Genomic DNA, 15,444 nt, shown 5'->3' on the forward strand with positions numbered 1-15,444 from the left:
GAGTCTTAGTTGAATGTAGCACTAATTATATAGTTCATAAGTCTTTCAGAGTTTTTTTAAAAACATATTTTGTATATAGGATGTTTTCCTTCATACAAAGAGCATGTTTGCATAGTTAAGCAACTTTTGGGACCTACTTCCAAACTGCTTTCCTTCAGAATGGCTACACCAATTCATAGCTTTGTCATTGTGCATGTTTTTCTGTAATCTCTCCAACAGTTGTCATTTTTAATATCTTTATCAAAGATAACATTGTGAAATAAAGCTTCAGGGTTATTTTAATTTGTAATATTCATGATTTGGAGCATTTTTTCATGACGTGATTATTTGATGCCTTCCATTGAAAATTACTTACATCCTTTGACCATTTATTTTTGGTGGATGACTATCATTCCTATATATTTAACCTGGATATTGGAGTTTTATCAGAGAAACATGCTAAATAGGTTCCCCAAATAATTATTAACTGGGGCCCCCCAGTTAATTGTTTCCTTCTTAATTTGATTTTGTTTATGCAAAAAATTTTCAATTTCATGTAATAAAAACTGATATATTTTTTAGATCTTCCTAATGAATTCTTACTCTATCCATGGTTGTAAAAGTTATCTCTTTCCCTATTTTCTTTATTGTATTATATTTCTTATCAAGATTTGGGGTCTGTTTGGACTTATTGGACTAAATTTCAGCTCTTGTGATCTCTAAATCTAATTTGCCTTACATTATTTTCTAGTTTTTGTCTAATAATGAGTCTTTTCCTTAGTAGTTGCAGCCTTGGGTTTATCAAAACTATATTTCACTGTATTCTTTTGCTTCTGTATGTTATGAACCTAATCTGTACCATTAAATAATGATAGTGATAATTAGTACATCCTTGAATTATCCCTAATTTTACTACACCACCTATAGTTTATCTTCATTATATATAGAGCTGACTTTTGGCTTTAGATAGACACTGTTTAGCATCTTAAGGAAAAAGATAATTTATTCCTATACTTTGTGTTGTTGTTGTTGTTTTTTTTTTTAAATGATAAATGCATTTTTTGTTGTTGTTGTTGTTGTTCCAGGGCCTGGTTTATCTGCTAGGTGTTCTTAGTTCCCAGACTAGCAGTTTGCTTTTGCTTTAAAAAGAAAAAAAAAAAAAAAAAAAGATAAATGCATTTGATAAATTGCAGTTTTATCAAAAACCTTTTTCTGAATTTACTATAATTACATGGTTTTGATTGTTTTTTAATTGTTTTTGTCATTGATATGGTTAATTATTTATAATTTTGCTTATTGAACCAACCTTTCCTGTTTGATCATACTGTACAGTCTTTTTGATGTGTTAAAACTTCTTTGCTAATGCTTTATTTAATTGTGTCAATGATCTTTAAGAATTGGTCTCTTGTTTTCTTCTGATTTGTTCCTTTATATTTTAAATATCATTACTATGTTTTTCCTTCTATTTCTATTTTTAGAAACTTAGGTAGTATTAGAATTAATTTTTGAGTATTTGAAAATATTTAATTGTAAATTAACCTGCTCCTGAGTGTGTTTTTTTCCTCTACTTTGATAGTTCATTTATGACATATTCAATTTCTTTTTCTAAGGTTGGTTTATGTAGGTTTTGTATTTCTTTTGTGAATTGAGGATATTTTCTTTGTTTATAACTGCCTATTTCATTTAAGTGTTGACTTTGACAAGTTGTAATATAATTGGGCAAAATTGTTTAAAGTTATTTCCTTTACATATTATGATTATTACTTTTTTCATTTTTACTCTTGGCAATTTAGTTTTCTTTTTTTAATCTGTCTCCCCAAGATTTTATCTTGTTTACTTCCCCTCTCCCCAAACCAGCTTCTTGTTTTCAATGGGAATTGTTTTGTTGTTGTTTTCAACTTCCTTAGTCTTTTTTTTTTGATTTTCAGAATTTCTATTTTTGTGCTTAATTGGAAGGGTTTGATTTTTTGTTTACTGTAGTTATATGCCCAATTCATTGGTTTGTTGTTCTCTTGTGATGAAAGTATGTAAAGATTTAAATTATCCCTCATTACTTCTCTGGACATCACCAAAATTTGAGTTTGTTTTGATTTCTTTAATGAAAGTATCGTTCGTGTGTGTGTTTTCTTTGAGCCACCTTATTTATTTATTTATTTATTTTTTTGCAAAAATAAATGGTCAAAGGATGTAAGCAATTTTTAATGAAAGGCATCAAATAATCAACAGTTATGAAAAAAATGCTCCAAATAATGAATAAATACAAATTAAAATAACCTTGACTATTTATCCTGCATTTTTCTGATTGTAAGTTTTATTATTATTGTGGTTTTTAATGCCCTGTTCCTTGGTCAGGTTTTGCAAAGATGCCATGCACAACTGAGGAAAGTTTTCTTTTTTAGTTCCATTCAGTAATTACCTATGATGTAACATATGTGGCTTTTTCTAAGATTCTGTGAAAGTCCTTAATTTCCCAGGTTTGGTCCACAGAGTCATAAAGAATTGGACACTGCTGATGAGCAAATGACAATTTGGTTTTCCTTCTCTTTGTTCCTTCTACTTGTCTCATCTTTCTCAGTTACTTTCCCAGATGTTCCAGGCTCTAATATATATTAGAGAGATAACAGAGGGTCCTAGACAGATCCTTAGGGAGTAACTATGGTGTGACCTGGAACATCTGGGAAAGTAACTGAGAAAGATGAGACAAGTATATATTTAATGATAAAAGCTTTTTACTTTTCAAAATATATGTAGTTTTTAACATTCACTCTTGCAAAACCTTGTGTTCCAAATTTTACTCTATACTTCCCTCCTCCCCTAGTCAGTAAGTAATCCATGTGTAGTTCTTCCAAACATTTCTACACTTAAGCTGCACAAGAAAAATCAGGAGAAAAAAACAAGCAAACAACAACAACAAAAGGTGAAAACACCATTTTGTGACCTACATCTTTATTATCTTGATTAGTAATCTTATCAGTTCAATATTATCTATATGCAGATTATTCTCTGATTCATTTATCCAGTCCTAGTTTCTTTTCTGAGCTCATTAGCCTTTTGAACATTTTGTACTGGATGTACTGTCAATGGTACAAGCGCCAGTTACCTTGACTTACACCTTTGGCTTCATCCTTAATTTCATCACTGCCTGCCACTCATTCGGAAGATCTGATCTATTGCTAAGTCTTGCCATTTCTGTGTTGACGTTATCTTCTCTCATCTCTCAACTCATCTTTCAACTCATACAGCAAAGCCATGATGATGATTATCACAGTAGCCTGCTGGTTGTTTTCCTTGTCCCAGGGCTCTCCCTACTCCAGTCCATCCTCAGTTGCTAAAGTGATCTCTGTAAAGCTCAAGTCTGATCTTGTCACTCCCTCCCATTCAATAAACTCCAAAGGCTTACCATTACCCCCAGCATCAAATAGTAGATCCTTTATTTAGTTTTTAAAGCCCTTCACAAGTTGGTCTTTCTTCTGACATTTGCAGCCTTCTCAGCCTTTTTTCCCCCAACATGTATGCTACCATCATCCATTGACCCTCAACTCCTTACTGTTCTTCACATCTAACACATCTAAACAAAAGCCTTTTTTCCTTTGTGGTTTTGCTTGTTATTCTTCTTGAGCTTCTTCTCCAACCCATTGAGTATTTCTTCATTGTTTTTTTATAATTTCTTCATTTTACTCAATTTCAGCCTCAGGTTTTGATTTAGAATGATTTGTTTACTTTGGTAGTAGCTGCCAAATAGAGTAACTGTCATTAGGCCCCAGCCTCAATCTCAGTCTCCCAGAGACTGTCTTTTTATTGCATGATCTTCAGTGGGGACTTGGTGTGCTCCTTGGCAGGCCCCGGTGGGATGCTAGTCTCAGGCCTCTCACATAGCTTATGTGCTAAAGTAACTTTGTCTCTTACAGTGGGTCCCAGTACCCTGAGTCATATTTCTCTGGAAATAATTTATAGGGGATAGTTCTATCCTCAGCTTATGTTTTCAATGGCCATGGTCTGGATCTGGATCTTCAAATTCTTAATTAGTAGAGCTTACAGTGACATGCAGAGCCTCTGACCCTTGGCTTCTGGGTGATTTACCCACTTTTTTTTTTCACTTCCTTGGCAGAAACTTTCCACTTCCACTGGCTTCCAGTTTATCCATAATAGTGCTACTTTTCATGTTGAGACTTCTCTACCTACTTTCACTAGTTTCTGGACATTTTTTTTGAGCATTTTGGATTGAATGGAGGTATATATATATATATTCAAATTCTTTTAAAGTTGTTTTTATATGTTGTTAGTATTTATGTAATGGAATTGTCCTTTTCCATATTGGCCTAATCACTTTACTTTAATGCTTCCTCGACCCAGTGGGAGGCAGAGCCAAAATGGTGGAGTAGTAGGAAGTATATGAAGTCCCTGGAAAAATCTCTTCCATGTAAATCCAGAAACTTTACTAGACCAGATCCTATATGATAAATTCAAGAGAAAAAAAATCACACCAAGCTATTTTCCTGGTTTTATTTGGCAGAGGGAAGCAGACAAGTCTCTGGATAATCTGGCCAGGGGCACACAGTGTGAAACATTTCAGGATAGAAAAGCCTACACACCAGGCAAGAGCAGGTCCCAGACCCAGCATAGAAAGATTTAAATATGCATTGAGTGAGGGACAGCTGCCAACTGACAACTCTTGTCATTCACCAGGAAGCCCAGATCAAAGGGGCACCTGCAGTTCTGTCTCTTTGTTCCAGCAGAGTTTTCCAGCTGGCTGACAGCGGTAGAGTCTGATAGCAATCTACTGAAACTCCCAGAAGGAAAGCTTAAAAGCCTGTTGATCCAAACCCATGTTAGGATCTTGCAGAATTCAAACCAGAGGGCAGCAAACAGTCTTTACTATAGATCAGACCATAAAGAGAACATTGAAAGCTTGGAGACCACTAAACTGAAATGTCTTTGAAATCCTAGAGTAATTACTCAGTACTTCCAAGAAGGTAACAGCAACATCAGCTCAGACATTCCCTCCAGAATTGTACAGTGTCTGTCCTCAAATTAAAGTTCAAAGTCAGGAAAACAGGCCAACACAATGAGCAAACAAAAAAGAATCCCACCATAAAAAAAACTGTAATGGTGACACTGAAGACACATATCCATCTAAATTATGCAAAGCCTCAAAGTAAAAACACAGGTTGGACATAAATTCATCTAGAAATGCCTGAAGAGATCAAGCAAGAGTTTAAAATATTTTTATAAATGAAATGAAAGAAATAGAGAAAAATGGAAAAGAAATGAGCATTATAAAAGAAAACTGTAAAAGGAATTCACAGTTTGATTTAAAAAGTATGAAACTTTGTTTAAGCAACAAACTCCCTGTATTAAGACAAAATCAGAAGACTGAAAAAATTGGTGAAAATATAAGGCAATTCATAGTAAAGCAACTAATGTACAAAATAGATTGAGGAAAATAAAATCTAAGAATCATTGGACCACTTGAAAATTATGTCCAAAAAAAAGGGGGGGGGGGGAATTGATCTCTTAATCTTAAAAGATTAAAATCTTAAATCTTTAAAGATAATTTCTCAAGACTTCTTAGAACTAGAGAGCACAATGTCCACCAGTCGTCCCCTGAATGAAAACCCCCAAATAAAAATTCCCATAAATGTTATGGCCCAAATCTAGACTTTTCTAGTCTGGATGTTGCAAATAGCCAAAGAGAAATCAAGTTAGCTAAGGATTTAATCAGTATCACACATGATTAAGCAAACACCACTTTAAAAGTAGAGGTTTGAATATGATGTTCCAGGAGGAAAAGAATGTATAGACCTACAACGAAGAATAATTTATACAGCAAAACTAGATATAATCCTGCAGCAGGGAGGGAAAAAAAAGGATCTTTAATGAAATAGAGGGCTTCTAAGCATTCCTGATTTAAAAACAAAAAATGAGCTGCTTAGAAATTCTGAAGTTCAAGTTGTAGAGTCAAGAGGAACATAATAAGGTAAATATGAATAAATATGTATAAGGAGCTAAATAAGGATAATTTACATGATAAGATGCTACATATGTCCACTCTGAACTCATCTTTAAGGAGTATAGAGTGAACCTAATTATATAGAAAGCCCAAAAGTGGTTCTATTATATCTTGATGCTCAAAAAGAAGAATAAGAAGAAAGAGGAATACACTGAAGGGAGAAAAAGGCTAAGAGAAATTATTTCACATAATTGAGGTGTGCAAGTTAGAAGTTGATACAAATAGGAAAGAAGAGGCAAAAGTAGCTAAACTAATCAAAAGAGGGAAGAATATACACAAAGTTAAATCTAGAAATATATTTCACTTAACAGGGAAATATAGGGAAAAGAAATAGAAAGGGGAAATTACTGTTAGGGTAGACTAATCCTAAGGAAAAAACTAAGGCTATATAAATATATATATATTTTATGGTGTCAAGGAATTGTGAACTGTGGTATCCTGGGGCATTTATTAAGAATGACTGAGCAAATTATATAAATGTGATGGAATACTATCATATCAAAAGAAATGGTAAAGGAATGGTTTGCAGAGAAATGTGGGAAAACTTGTCTGAAAAGATGTTGACTGAATTGGACAGAATCACGAGAATAGTTATATATTGACAGCAATATTGTAGAGATAAACAACTTTGAAAAGCTTTACATTTTGATTAGTGAAATCATAATCATGATTCTAGAAGACTCAGGATGAAATATTCTATCCACGTCCTGGTGGAAAGGCAAAAGATAAAGCAGAATGAGACATGTTTTCATTTACCTTTCCAACAAGAAAGTTTCTACTATGTATATGTTTTGTAACAGGGATTTGGATTTTTTTTTTTTTTTATTGGTGGTGAGAGTGAAGAAGGAGGTCATAGCATGGCTCCTTAGATGCTTTTTCATGTAATGTAATTCTATTTTAAATTTTCATATTTATTAACTCCATAATTTTCTGTGGCCCAAAAGACCTCAATACAAGCTATATTTGAAGCAATTAATATTCACTCCTTCGTGAAGTTAATTTTGTAATGATTTTCAGCAACCATGTTAGAAGAAAAAAAAGAGCCTAACACAAATAGCAAGCATATAAAGATGAAATTCGCAAAAAATATAGTTAAATGATTGTTTTTATACAACTGATTTTCCTTTTGCTTCAGATGCAGAGATTTTGTCCTACCCAGGCAAGGGAAAGTTTAGGCACCTAAACTGGAAGGGTCTTAATAATGCCAGAGAAAGAAGGACAAGCTGTGTGTGTGTGTGTGTGTGTGTGTGTGTGTGTGTGTGTGTGTGTGTGTTTGTATAAACATTTTAAGAGTTATTTATTGAATCGTCAGTGGATAATAGTAATTTGCAATCCATAGCATGACTACCATAGTAGATCCTCAAGATTCTATGAAAAAATATTGAAACCAATTCAAAAGGGAGCCCATTTGGCATTTACTGAGCCATAGATAACAAAAGCATTAATGGTCAACTACCCCTTTCTCCCTTATCAAGCCATGTTCTTCTTTTTTCCATTTTCTCAAGCTTCAACAAATTTAAAAAATATTAAAAAGCTTTGGGAATTAAAACTTGTCCCCAGTATTGATTTGTTAATGCTTGTTTGTTAGTGTTACTAACATGCAAATAAACTATATTGCTGTAATTTGGGATGTGTCAAAAATATTGGGTGCTGATAAATCCTTGAGTAACATCAGATTATAGACTTTAAAATCTAGATTTCAGTAACTTTTTGTTTACATTCATCTAAGAATAAACAGGATTGTTTATTTTTAGAATAGGATGGCATCTTCATCAGTTCCTGATCGGTACAGAAGGGATGCAAGCACAGAAATGATAAGAACCAAAGTTGCTCGCCGGAAATCGGTTACGTGGAAGGAAAACAGATATAAGAAATTTGAACAGAATAGACACTTTGGTTTAATAGATGTCAATACCACAGCTTTAGAAGACAGGAATCTTCCTCCACTGGATGAGACCATTGAGAACTTTTTGGAAAAGGAAACTGTCAAACCAAGTGAGTATAGCTTGTTGTAGCTGGAAAGTCATTGGAAAACTTAAGAAATGGATCTAATTGATCCTTCTGTGGAGAAGGTGGAGCTTCAAAGTATTTCACTTACACACTTTGGTTGAAAAGTTTTTAAATATGGATGATAGAAAAAAGTAACAAGAGCCCCTAACTACTATGCAGGAATTCAATATATTTTTATTAACCCCCTCCCTCCCCCCCACTGAATGCAATGAACTATTCTAGATGCTAGAGATAAAAAGATTTTAAAAGTTGTGGATGTGAAGGACTTAACACCTGATAGATTGTTCAAGAGATGGAAGAGTCAATAATCTACTTTGAGCTTTGATGATTGGAAGGGCAGTAGTGGCCATCAATATGAAAGAAGAATTCAAGTTTTGTTTGGAAGGGAATGGAATGGAGAGTGATGGTGAATTCCATTTGGAATATATTGAATGTATAAAACATTCCTGTGGAGATGGCCAAGTAATTGAAGATGAAACATTATATGTACAATCCTAGAGTTTGGTTAAGAAAGAAGGGTTGCAAATATAAATTTGAGTCATTAGTATTGAAATGACATTTGATGCAATGAACCAGAATTAGGTTTCCAGAGGAAAAAGTTGTGTGCATATATAATAATACGTAGTATATTGAAAGTATATGTAATACAGAAACACATTTAAAGAGAACAGAAGCCTAGGGATTAAGACTTGAAGAATGTTACAGTTTGGGACTCAGAAGAAGAGAGGGAATGTAGAAGGGAATCAAAGACAAAATGGAGTTGGGGAAGATTCGTATCGGTAAAGGAAGTAAAAATGTCAAGAAGGCTATTCAATAGCTTCCATTAAGGAATTGAGAAAAGATCACTGAATCTGGAAAGGATGAGACTATTTGATATATTAAGGATGTGTTTTCAGTAAAATTATAAAGAAGCCAGATTGTATTTTGTTGTATAGTGATCGTAATGGTTTTTTAAGAGCATCAATAAAACATTGGCTTTTTTTTCTTAACTGAGGGCAGTGGAATTGAGGTTGGACAGAGAATGTAAAAAGTTAGGAATAGCCTTTCTGAAAGTGTCTCGGGACACATAGCAAGTTATGGTATCTGATTTCACTTTTTTTTAAGTATCTCCCATGTTGTATAAGTTCCTAATAATGCCCACTGTTTTGACCTTTTTTTTTTTTTTTTTTTTTTTTATCCTTAAGAGTTAACTATGAATAGTCTACGCCAGATGTTGAGTGATCAGCGAAAGGAGATGCTTCAGCAGTATAAAGAGAAAAAGCTGCTTCTGAAAATGAAAGAACAGCGAGAGAAAGCCCGAGGAGCAGTATTTAAAGTCGGGCTTTATAAACCTGACCCACCGCAGTTTCTTAAAACTCTTCCAGTGACAGTGAAGACAGTGAAATCTGAACCAAAGAAGGTAAACTGACATCTTAAATGAACAAAAATGAGCTAACTGGTATCTTTGTAAAAGTTTAAATAATAGCATACTAAAAATAACTAACATTAATATAATGCCTTAAGGGTTGAGAAAGCTTGTGTAGATATGATTTCATTTGATCCTCACAACAGCCTTGGGAAGTAAAGGCTATTATTATCCCCATTTTACAGATGAAAAAATTGAAGCAATTAGAATTTAAGGGTAACATAGCTAATAATGGTCTGCTAACTCCAACTCTAGTGCTCTGATCACTGACACTACCTCTTAATGATCAGAAATGATATGTGCAAACTAACTTAATGAATTAAGAGGTTGATAGGAAGTTTCTATTCTAAGATAATTTTATTTCTACAAGGAACATAATTTAAAAATGAGATTTTTAGAGACATAAAAAATAGATGGGTGACACTAGAAGAATGGGATTTTTAATTAAAAAGTCTAAAATGCAGGTAGACATAAAGAATTAACCAAAAAAATCATGTGGAATAGGCTGAGTAGAATTGTAGGTTAAATTTAAATAGCATTCCAGAAGGCAGAAATAAATCCATTTAGCCACTCTAAATTTTAATTTATTTTTCCCAAGACTTTCAAAAAGCATTGACATATTTCTTTGCCAGAGAATTATTATTTATTTTCAATGAATCAGCATGTAAGTTTGCATCTATAGAAGTGTTTTAACATTAGCTGTTATTTGAGTAGGAAATGCCCAATATAAATACATAGGCCTTTTTAACTGAGTGGAGGATTAATTAACTAAGTGGAACTGTCTTTGCTTATTCTTTTGTTTGCTAAAAAAGGATTTGGAAATGAGAATATGCAATTAATGTTTTCAGATAATACCAAGTTCTTCTAGATATTGAAATGCCAAACTTTTGGGTATATACTGCAAGAAGACATCATAAAGTTATTTGATAAAGGCAGAAAATATCTTGTTAGTCTTTGTATATAAAAGATAACGCATTTTTAAAGAATAATCCTTCTAAACTAATGATCTATTAGTTATATTCTTGGAGTCTTTTTGGACTGTTTGTAAAGCCGTCAACCCTGCGTTCTGAGGCCAAAAAGATCAAAACAGTGGGCATGGTTAGGAAGGGTGTTTAAAGCAAAGCAGATAGTTTTAGATCTTAAGGCTCTCTGGGACTTAAGAAAGAAACTAGAACAGAAGAGATACAAAGAGGGGCCATTAAAATAATTCTGTATTTTGACAAGTATCTCAGGAGAATAGGCATACCCTCTTCTCCTTCCTCCTTTCATATTGGCATATTTAATGTTTTATAAAAATAATGGGAATAGATGGTGTTACTACTCTGAGCATTTTTCCCAAATGATTTTCTAGAATTTGGGAACAAATCTTAAAATATGAATGAAGCAGTATTATAACAAATTAAAGGGAGTAACTACCACTTCACATAGCACATAATAAGTTTTAAAAACAAGTAATAGAATCAAGCATTTAAATTATTTACTAGGTTAATTACATTAGTTTCATAAAGAATTTCAGGGCATGTCCAAGTGGATCACTAATCTTTTGAGATTAACTTTATATAAATAATCACATATTTTCTATGAAATATCCTTCTCTGCCACCATAAGAGACAGAACAGTAGATTAAAACCACTGAGCCCATTCAATAGGATAGATATTCAATATGACCAAATTCTCTAAACACAATTGTAACTGCGCTACAGTGTTTTATTTTTATGCTTTTCTAAAATTCATTTAATTCATGATTCAGGTAAATTGGAATCATGCCATTTGTAAATTTAATTTACCTTTTTAAATCTAATAATGATATCAGAGTACTCAAATTGCTTTCTGCTTTTAAATAATTAAAATCAGTTGTAATGTTATTCAGTACATTGTCTAGGTTAGCGCAGACCAAAACATGCGGTGTTATCTTCATGGGTGAACTATAACTTTAATAGGCAACCCAAATATTACCTATCCTTTTTTTTTTTTTTGGGGTGGGGGGGAGGTTAAAGGGGAGGGGAAGAGACAAGGTTAAGTGACTTGCCTAGGGTTATACAGCTAATATGGTCGAATTTGAATTTAGGCCCTCCTGATTTCAAGGTCTCTGTGTGCTCTATCTATTGTACCACTTAGCTGCTTTTTGTCTATTCTTTTAATCTCAAATCTCCTTTTTGTCATTTAGTCTGTCAGACTCCAGTAGTATTAAGTATGACTGTAGGCACTACTGGCAAGTTGAATTATTAGAATAACAAAATTTAACTTTCGGGGGGGGGGGGGGGGATTTCAGTGGGATTGGTGATAAGGGGAGTAGAATTCAGAGTTTTTGCTACTATGGTAGCAGTTTTGATTTGTCTGAATTGGGTGTTTGAGCCAAGAAAGCTTCAGTGATAAATTTGTTTGCCTTTAACATTCTTACATTTACATAGTGAGCAAGTTTCTTATCTTTGAATGATAAGGAGAATGTAAAGGTTAAAGCAATTATACCAGTGCCTTTCCCCAAATGGAGTATTTGAAAGTTTGACTTGGGGAAAACAGGATTAATAGACATGTATTTGATCCCAAAGAACAGAAGCAGAACAGTAACTGGAAGTCAGAAATAGGTAAATTTAGGGTTGATTTAGGTAAATTAAGATAGTTCAGTGGGTTGCCTCAAGAAATTGTGGATCCCCCTCTCTACCCTTGAAAGAGACATCTGTAGGCTAAAGTTAGTTAGACATTAAATTAGATGACTTCTAAGATCCATTCTAACTCTTAAGTTTCTCTGATTCCGAGTGACATGACCAGTTAGATCATACCTTAGAATTATTTGAAATAATTCTTTCTTCAGCAAATATTTTAAGAAATAAGATGTAATTTGTGAACCTGCATGTAAAAACTTAATTTTTAAAACCCCACCAAAAAAAATACTACTAAAGCTGTAAAGCTGCTTTACTTCTAAGGAATTTATTCCTTATTCAGGAAAACAAAAACCTAAATAGATGAGAAGACTCTCTTTTACTTTCAGTTTCATGGAATAGGATTGAAAAGATGGAACATTTAATTAAAAAAGAAAAAGAAAAAGAAAGAAAGGGCCCAGAAGTACATCCCTTGAACATTAGATTTTTTTCTCTATATTTTTTCATTTACTCTAGGTTATTCAGACCTCTGTACGGATCACAAGGTCAAAGGCCAAGGACCATGTGGAGCAGCCAAAGGTATTTTAATCTGTTTATGAAGTCTCTTTGTTGTCTTTTCAAAGAAGCAGTATAAATTTCCAGATTTTTGCTTGTAGATTTTTAGCATCTGTAAGTGTTAATTCTATGAAAATTTTAGGCTGATTAGCCCTTCAACTGCTGTAATAAGATCTGGTCATTGCAGATGTCCATATTAGTGACAAGTATTTGCAAAAAGATCACCATGAAAACACTTCCAGCTTTTATATCAACATTAGTTGATATAAAACATTAGTTATACCAACATAGTAAAATTCTGTATAAAATTTAATAAGACCTACTAAATCAATATATATTCTGATATTTGGTGACTGATGCAAAGTTGAAGAAAAACTAAGAATAGAAAGAAATGTGTGAAAATATGGCTCATAAGAAACAAAAGAAGCTAAATATTGATAATTTATATTGAAATCTCCTGCTTCTGTATCATAAACATTTTCTTAAAAATCCTAAGTGCTACACATGGTAAGCAAGTCAGTACTAGTAAGAATTTAATTGACTACATTTTAACACAGCTTTGATGTTGACATGGGAGTTATCCCTGAGTTAGCTGTCTTTGTACAGTCTAGCCATCAACTTTTCAAAACTGATAATTCTTAGATAAGAATTGTTTGTTTTTAAAGAAAAATGAGAAAAAGATGAATGAATGGAAAGGGACTTACTAAGCTCTTACTACATGTAAATTCTGTGCTAAACAATGAAATTACAAGGAGGAAAGCAAGTAGTATTCAACATTAGATCTCAGAGAGATCTCTTTGTGCTTATTGTTGATTTCAAAAAAAAGTATTTAATTTCATAGAACAAAACTGCCATAGAAGCTCTTATAGCAAGGTTTTTTATTCTCTACATCAAGATCATTCATAATTCCTTGGAAGTCATAAAAGAAATCATACTATTCATTAACCCTCTAACAAACCTCAGATGAGACATAAAATAGGGAGATGGGATGCTCATCAGATGTGATAGAGGCAATCCAGGACAGAGTTCAGGTGAAGAAAACATCCTTTGTGATTCATGATGGAGAAAAAATGCTATCTACCTCCAGAGATAACTGATGTTGAGATGAACACTGATGAATTTTGAGTGCAAATTGAAGTATAATTTTCTTATATTTTTAAATTTTTTTCTTTTTTAAAAAATTGGCTAATATGAAAATGTTTTATGTTATTTCACACATATAATTGATATCATGTTGTTTCAAGGTTGGGGAGAGAGGGAGAAAATTTGGAACTCAAAATTTTAAGAATGTCATAAATATTAAATTAGAATGTTAAAGAGGAGGAAGGAACAAACATTCCATGTAGATAGTAAGATTTTCCAGGTTCTTCTGCTCACTGATGGAATTGTGATAATTATATCAAGCTCCAAGGTACTATGAAGCCTCTCTTGGTGTGTAAATATTCAAAGGAGTTTGGTCTGTCTATTTGCATAGGAGAGATCAAGGGGACTAAGAAAATTTTTTGCACAGATTTTAACAGATAACTTTGATAGATCCTTTGCTCAGTAGAAGGTATTTCTGGGACAGGCAGCCCGACAGTGAATTGGACTTAGAAAGGAGGCAAATGGAGCAGATTGCTTTGGGGAAATTACAAAACTCTTTCATCGTCCCAAGCTTCCTATGAAAGCAAAGACCCATTCTTTTTATGCTAAAGTTTTACTGATGTTTTAGTGTGGCAGAACAGATACCTCCAAAGAACCAAGGGCAATGGTGACAAATGGTGAGTGTTAGCAGTCTTTAAGATGTAATCAAGGAAGAACTGAAGAAGAATAGTAGTAAAGAATGTCATGAGGAATTTGTGTAAGGGAAGAGATGGGTTGGTCACATGATGAGAGGGATGAAAGATAGACATCCATAGTGTCCACTGTTGCCCTCGTTATACTAGAAGAAAGTGAGGAAGGCCTCTAAGAGGATAGGTGGATTCCCTCTGTGGTAAATTGTTAGAGCAACATAGACAAATCACACTGGATGTGTTGTAACCTTGTATCACTGGAGATCAATGAGATCACAGATCCGCTTGATTATTTTTTTATATGTCATTTGAAGTTGAAAAGCAGCTCTGTTAGGAAGAGTAGATGGTAGTATCTTTATTTTATTGATAAGAAAACTAGTGCTTAAAGAGTAAAGTGATTTGCCCAAGGTCATAACAAGAGGTGAGACTAGAACTGGATCTTCTGATTTCTAGCCTGATAGAAGTTATGGATAATCTGAGGTATAAAGGAATAGTTAACCTCCAAGAAATTAACAGAACCACGTAATTGGCCCTTCATTTTCATTTAATAAGTTAAATGCATTGGGATCATGCTGTGTGCTGAAGAGAGACACAAAAATATACTTTACTTCCTTCCCTTAAGGAACTTACCATGTAAGGGGAACATAAATTATGTATTCAATTTCAGGAATGGTAGAAACAGTATTTATTGAAGGAAAAAGAGGTCACTTCTATCTAACAATATAGCATGTGACCTGAGCCTTGAAGGATGAGCAGGCTTTTGGCAGTTATAGATGGAATAGAGAGAGAGAGAGGGTGTTACAAGGAGATTGAAAAGCATGTCCAATAACTTGCAAGAGGAAAATGTAAGATATTTTCAGGGTGTGGTAAAATCCAGATTAGCTAAGGCTTAGAATGTATGTGCATATACATGAGAGTCATGGGAGGAAGAGCTGTTAGCAGTGACAGAACAAACCCTCAAAATCCTAGTCATCACAGGACTCTGATGATGATAACCCCAAACAATTGATCTTTCCTTATATAATGTCTATCAGACTTTTTCTCTTTTCTCCCTTTATTTTGATAATTCTGTTGATGATTCCCTTCCTTTGCTATATGGCTCTGAACTTTGTA

The 15,444-nt window shown here is 33.5% G+C and overlaps 1 protein-coding gene across 3 annotated transcripts in view; it reads left to right on the plus strand.

Moving 5' to 3' along the window:
* Nucleotides 1-15,444, plus strand: part of DLGAP5 (DLG associated protein 5) — a 35,679-nt gene that overhangs the window by 5,802 nt on the left and 14,433 nt on the right. For all 3 annotated transcript variants that reach the window (XM_031953096.1, XM_012549826.3, XM_023503821.2), the window contains exons 2-4: nt 7,744-7,984; nt 9,184-9,398; nt 12,521-12,583. In XM_031953096.1, the coding sequence (XP_031808956.1) occupies nt 7,750-7,984; nt 9,184-9,398; nt 12,521-12,583 (513 nt within the window). In that variant the 5' untranslated portion in view covers nt 7,744-7,749. The remainder of the gene's footprint in view (nt 1-7,743; nt 7,985-9,183; nt 9,399-12,520; nt 12,584-15,444) is intronic.

The sequence above is a fragment of the Sarcophilus harrisii genome, chromosome 2 (assembly GCF_902635505.1).
Source record: "Sarcophilus harrisii chromosome 2, mSarHar1.11, whole genome shotgun sequence".
In the NCBI taxonomy this organism is placed as follows: Eukaryota; Metazoa; Chordata; class Mammalia; order Dasyuromorphia; family Dasyuridae; genus Sarcophilus; species Sarcophilus harrisii.